This window comes from Merops nubicus, unplaced genomic scaffold (assembly GCF_000691845.1).
Source record: "Merops nubicus isolate BGI_N331 unplaced genomic scaffold, ASM69184v1 scaffold25906, whole genome shotgun sequence".
Lineage (NCBI taxonomy): Eukaryota > Metazoa > Chordata > Aves > Coraciiformes > Meropidae > Merops > Merops nubicus.
The window spans coordinates 1-6,123 of NW_008613308.1; the positions used below are offsets into that span (position 1 = coordinate 1).

Sequence of the window (6,123 nt, forward strand, 5' to 3'; positions counted from 1 at the left end):
GGAGAGCGGCCACCACAGGCCCTTCAGCACCGCGGACAGCGGCCGCCGCAAGGTCACTGCCCGGGGCCCCGCCACCACGGGCCACCGGGCACTGCCAGCCTGGGCCTTCCCTTCCCTTCCCTTCCCTTCCCTTCCCTTCCCTTCCCTTGGCTGAGCAGGACACACTGCTCACCTGGGTTCAGCTGCTGTACCCAGGGATCACATCTACCAAAGCCAGGCAATCCTCTTCTTCACTCCCATTTTTAGCAGGATAGGATTTCTCTGCTTGTCTCCTGGAGCAGGTGAATAACAAGCTATCTTTTTTTTTTCCCCCTCCCCTCACCTTGCAGCCATCTCTCTTCCCGTGACAAATGACATGAATAAAGGCGACGCTAAGGTAAGGATGGGACAGTTGTGGAAGGAATATGAAGGATGCGATGTTTAATCTCCACCTAGCTGTTTGGGTTTTGGCTGGTCCTGCAGAAATGCCCTGTAGGAAGTACCAGGGATTTACATGAGAGCCCTACAGCAGGATCCATCTCCATTTATGAAGGATTTACCCTTTGCATATACACTTCTGGGTACCTGGGCAGGAGGAAGGTCCTTCAGGATGTACCAGAGGGACAAAACCAGGTTGTCTAGAGAATGATGAGGCTGGGAATGGAGGCTGGGTATAACCCTTCCTAGTCCTCCTACTTTCATCTTTTCAAAGCTCCCAACAGGAGGTGACTCAGGGGAGAGTGGGGGGAGATATGATTCAGGAATGGGCATTGCTGGAGCTGTGTGTGTTTGGGGGAGTGCATACATCTGTGTTTGTATGTGTGTGGCGTGCTACTTAAACATGCGTGTTCCTGAAAAAGAGGTGACTGGCTACTCTCAGATTGCTAATCCATCCTCAGCTACTGCTCAGCCTGTCTGAATGGCTATGAGCAGTGCAGGACTTGGCTGACCTCTCCAGCCTCGTTTATAGGCTTCTGTGCGTTCATCTGCTTCATGCACATTCATTGCACTTTACAACTGTGTGCACATCCAACAGGCTTTTGTCATCTAAATACTTGGATAGATGCATTTACTTATGTTGATCTGTGACAAAACTCCCTCTTTCCTGACATTATAATACCTATAGTATTGCAGATAGATGCCCAAATTGAGACTTCTACAGAAAATAGTGTCTGGAAAGGCAACTCCAACCTTTTCCCCTTTACTTCTTGAACTGCTTTGTTTCCTGAAATCTTCTAGCCACTGAAAATCTTCTAGCCACACTATTTTTCCCTAGGCAGCAGTAGGAGAGGCCACATTCATGTCAGTCTCAGGCACAGGCTGCCTTGTACAGTGTCCCTGCTTGTTACCTACGGGGCAAGTGCCATGAGAAATGTCTCTGTGTCTCCTGTCTGATGTGCCTGGGCCTGGAGAGCTGTTGCTTTGTTAAGACTTTTAGCCTGCTTAACCCTTGCTGGGGTTGAGCGATGAGCTGTGAGCCACTGGGTGAGCTACTGAGAAAGGGAACTCGGGGCAGGCACTTGCTCCTTCAACCGGCCATGCCAGAGTGGGATGCTCATTAGACATCTGATAGGACAATCCATTAATCCCACAGTTTTTCTTGGGAGATCTAATCCCCAATATGTTCCACGTGTAAAACATGGCACTTTTGTGGAAGCTGGTGCAACTTGCAGAAGTGCTTCCACCAAAGAAGGGTTGTCTCCCAGACCTGCCCTCCCCCTGGGTACTACACTAACACAGGCTCTATCTGAGACCGAAATCAGATTACACCTTTCTTTTGAATTTGCTGCACCTGGAAGGAGTCATTAGGGCTTCTCCAAGACAAGCATTTCAGTGAAGGAAGTCCTAGTCTCACAGGACAGATGAGGGCAGGAGTATCATCACATGGGTACAGCAATGAGCATTGCAGCTCTTCCCACACCCCGTGCTCTGTGCCACCAGTATTTGTGGGTGGCTCAGTGCTGTGTAATGGCTAGTCAGCACCTGGAGGCCTTTTCTGGGCAGCTCATCAGGCTTGCCTTACACCAAGGATGTTCTATGGGGAGCTGAACATGACCAAAGCATTTGTGATTTCGCTGGTGTTTGCCCACTCCTGTGCTCAAAGGACACCATTACCCACTTACAACCATTCATTTCTGAAGGACGCCAGCACAACCGACTCAAACATGGTGAAATCTATCCTTGTAAGGACATGATTCTTTGGAGATTTCTCTGTAGGGACAGCTTGAGAAGCTCTTAAGGATTCAGTTACATGCTCACAGTTAGCGGATAGCTATGGCAGAATTCTAGTCTGAGTTTCTGCACTGGATTAATTACATTCATTTGGAAAGAATCTCCTCCATTTCCTGATGCAGGCTGTTATTTCATGACCTTGTAGAGCCTCACTCTGCAAGACTTGCCCTTACAAAAAGTCAAGGAGAATGTTGTGGAATGACTATACTTTGCATGTAATTATGTTACAAAGTTCCTCCACAGAGCTGGCTGCATTTCTGTGATGACTGATGTGTTTCTTTGTATTCAGACGAAGATGTTAAAACAGTTTAAAATCTCTGAAGAGCTTCTATGAGTATTTCATTAGACCAGATTGTTATTTCTCATGCTGAGAAAGTCCTTACTTCTGAAGCTGCGTCAAATACTGCTGCAGTAAATGGCTCCAGAGGTTGAGAAATGTGGGAGAGAGGTATCAGAATCTGGGGTTTGTTCTATCTGGTGGTAGAGTGAAGTGACTCAAAGCCATCTAAACCAAATACTAACAGATTGCTTGTGGTATAGGAGTATGATAACAGAGATATTTCCCTGCTCTCTTTTTGTTAGATCTTCCCTGTAATATTTCTAATCCAGCAGGCAAATCCTGTCAAAGTGTGTGAGTAATCCTAAGAGTTCAGCACATAATGGCTGTAAGCTGCAAAGGCAGAATTCTCTCCTTACACAGGGTGAAAACCTGCCCATTCCTGCTGGACAATGAATATATCCGAGTGCTTGAATGAGCAATGTTGGAGATGATTGGGAATTGCTGACTTATGTTTAATTTCTACTGCAGCTGCAGTGCTCTGCTCTCCTGAGAATGGCACCTTCTAAGGGAGGTCAGGGATCTTAGGGCTGCCTGCAGAAATCATCAGGAGAAAGAGGTTCAGTGAGTGAATTTTTTGCCCCCAGGGCTTACTCATATTGGGTTTTTTTGTTGTTGTTGTTGGTTTTTTTTCAGTGTAGCCTCTTTTCCACAGACACTTGTGAGCCTTGCATGCTTTCTAGGCTGCTTTGTAAGTAGTCATCCTTTTGCATCTAAGCAGCCCAGCCTGATTCCTGCACTACTAACTGGCACCAGACTGTATTGAATGCTGCTTTCTTTCCTGTGTGAACGTTTGGGTCTACCACGACCACACAGCAGGGCTCCTGGTCAGTGTGTCCCAGTGTGCCCAGGATGCCTTCACCCCTGCCAGAGGTTCCACCTTGCCTTTGTCCCTATGGCTTTCATTCTCCCACTACATACTCAGCACTGGGTGATCCCTGTGGGCTCAGTGATGCTGCAGTTGCATGGGTGAAGAGCGTGGGTCTGCAATCTCAGTACAGATGACAAACAAGATAAGTAATGTTTCTTATTTTACACTGAAGAAAATGGGTTCTGGCAAGGGCAGTCCCAACGTTCATCCTATCTGGAAAGCTGTGTGTGAACTTCTTTGCTTTCAGATGACCTGCCTCTGTGTACAGATCTTCCAGTCTATAAGAGATGGCTTGAACACTCAAGCACAAGATCAAACAGTTCTCCAGGGTGTCTTGACCTTCTCTAGGGCTTAAGAGTAGTATTTCTGATCTATGTTTGAAAGTACAATTTGTTTCACCTCACCCTCCAAGCCTGGCTGCAGTCTAACTGTGGTGCCCTCCTCATGACTTGAATAGCTTGCAAGATTTCAAGGCCACCTATTGAAGGGTTTTGAACACTTGTGGCTCTCCACAACCTTCCACTGAACCTGAACTTCCACATGAGATGCATGTTGAGATATATTGACTTACAAAAGGATGATTTTGAGCTCTCTATGTGTATACCCAGATCCCCCTTATCTCCTGATGTGTTCAGCCTCTGGGATGGGCTAGAGTTGTTAGGTCCTCAGCTGAGGTGTGCATCATGTTGAAAAAGCTCTTTCCATTGCTATTTGTCTTTTGCTCACTTCTCAGTTTCAGGAGGTGCCTCCTCTTCCTGAATTAGGTAAAACAGGAACCACGCATTCAGTTCTGGCTCAGTCAGAAAACCAAGAAGGTCTGCACCATCATCTCCCACATTTTAGCCTTGGTAGCAAATAGGTTAAGGGAAAAAAAAGACTGAAAAAAAAGCAGTGCTTTAATCCCTTTTTTTGTCTCTTTCTAGGTGATGAAGTGCATTGTAGAGGTCATCTCTGACACTTTATCGAAGCCAAACCCCCTGCCGATCAGCGAGGAATGCCTAGAAACACTCAGGGGAGGTACAGGCTCAGAGTAAATGCTGAGTATCAGCAAGAGCAGATCTGGAAAGCAGGCACTGGTCCTGAAAAAAGGACCCCGATACACCCTGATACCTTCTTCATGGTCACCCCACTGGGCTGCACCCAGCCCCAGAAGAAGGGATGGAGCTGCTCCTTGGCCCAGGCCATGCACCATGCTGGCACTGTGGCCAGGGGAGTGCTGGGTGACATGAAGATGCCTGGTTTTCATGGGACCTTCTTGTCGCCTTAACACAGTTAAAAGCTGTGACAGCAAATCAGGACAAGGGACACAAAAGAGTAAATTAAGCGGGAGGTGGCATTTGGGGTTCTTTTGCATTTCCTGGGGCCGAGGGGAGGTTGTCTTTGACCACATTCTGTATCAAGTCTCCCCTATTGCAGATGAACGAATCATTTCCATCCTCCGCCACCAAAATCTATTGAAGGAACTTCAGGAAATTGCTGCTCAAGGTACAGTGTCACTATAGTTATTTGGGAGGGGTTTAATCTGTAGTAGCCCCTGTAGCACAACATTGTTTGTTCTTTTTGTTTGTTTGTTTGTTTGTTTTGGTGTGGTTTGTTTTTTTTTTTTTTACATTAATTTGGCATCATATAAATGTGCCGTAGGAAATATAGTCCAGAATCCTAGTAGAGACTGAGTGAATAAGAGTCAGGAATTTTGCTCCAAAATGCATCTGATGATTTAAATGACTGTCAAAACAACTTAGTGGTGATGTAGAGTATTGACATTTTGGAGTGGGAGAACCCTAAAAGGAAATGCTGTAATTTAATTCAACAAACAACCACCAGCTCCCAAACTAGAATGAAAGGCAAGAAAACTTTCACTTTCTGTGCAGCTGGAGTCTAGCACTAAACCCATGTGTGGCAGAAAGGAAACCTCACTGAGCAGTGAGTGGGACTTGCACCTGAAAGTGTGCTGTGAAAGAGTCCTCGAGCTGATGGGGATTTTTCTATGGTTTCCTTAGCTCAAATGCATACTTCTTTGGTTTCGAGACACGTAGGTTGCTCACTGTGGGTCAGCATGGGAGCAGAGGGAGCACAGAAGGGTGCAAAGGGGTGTGCAAGGGGGAAGAGGACTATTCTCAGATGCCTTCATCCCCAGAGCTGATGTGCAGGTCTCAGGCAAGACTGCTTCAAAGCCAGTGCAGATGCCTTTGCCTAGGTGGTCTGGTTGAGGCTGTAACAGGATTTTGCCCAGGCAGTAGGGAGAGCAGCTGCTAGCCCTCCCTCCTCCTCCCTGGGGTAAGGCACTTGGTAACCCTCACTCACCAGAGCATCCCTGTGCCCTGCTCCTGCATCTCACAGCTACCAAGGATGGCTGGAAGATGGTGCCACCAGACTGCTTTCAGAACGGGGAAGCCACAAAGGCAAAAGGGAGAAGGGAGAGACAAAATTCAGGAAGTCAAGATTGGGAGAGACCCTCGTGTAGCTCCCAAGGCCATAGTTTGATCACTACCCTAATGCCACTGGTGCAAGGGCCAGCCGGGATCTTCTGATGATCCAGAAGAAAGGAACATGGGCTGCTTCAGCGTGCTGGGACGCTGCTGCCCAGGCCCACCAGAGTTGTGTGGGGGAGTGCTCGGCTGTCAGACGGGCTGTGCCATATCGCGTGGAGTCCACATGGAGGGACTTGTTTCACAGAGACGGCTCCGGCCCCACTCTGTCCTTG

General features: G+C 47.6%; 1 protein-coding gene across 1 annotated transcript in view; it reads left to right on the forward strand.

Moving 5' to 3' along the window:
* Nucleotides 1-329: 329 nt before the first annotated feature.
* The window catches only part of CHGA (chromogranin A (parathyroid secretory protein 1)), a gene marked incomplete at both ends in the record, with an annotated part of 9,854 nt that continues 4,060 nt past the window's right edge, over nucleotides 330-6,123 (forward strand). The window contains 3 exons of the mRNA XM_008941875.1: nucleotides 330-376; nucleotides 4,343-4,436; nucleotides 4,836-4,904. Coding sequence (XP_008940123.1) covers nucleotides 330-376; nucleotides 4,343-4,436; nucleotides 4,836-4,904 — 210 coding nt within the window. The remainder of the gene's footprint in view (nucleotides 377-4,342; nucleotides 4,437-4,835; nucleotides 4,905-6,123) is intronic.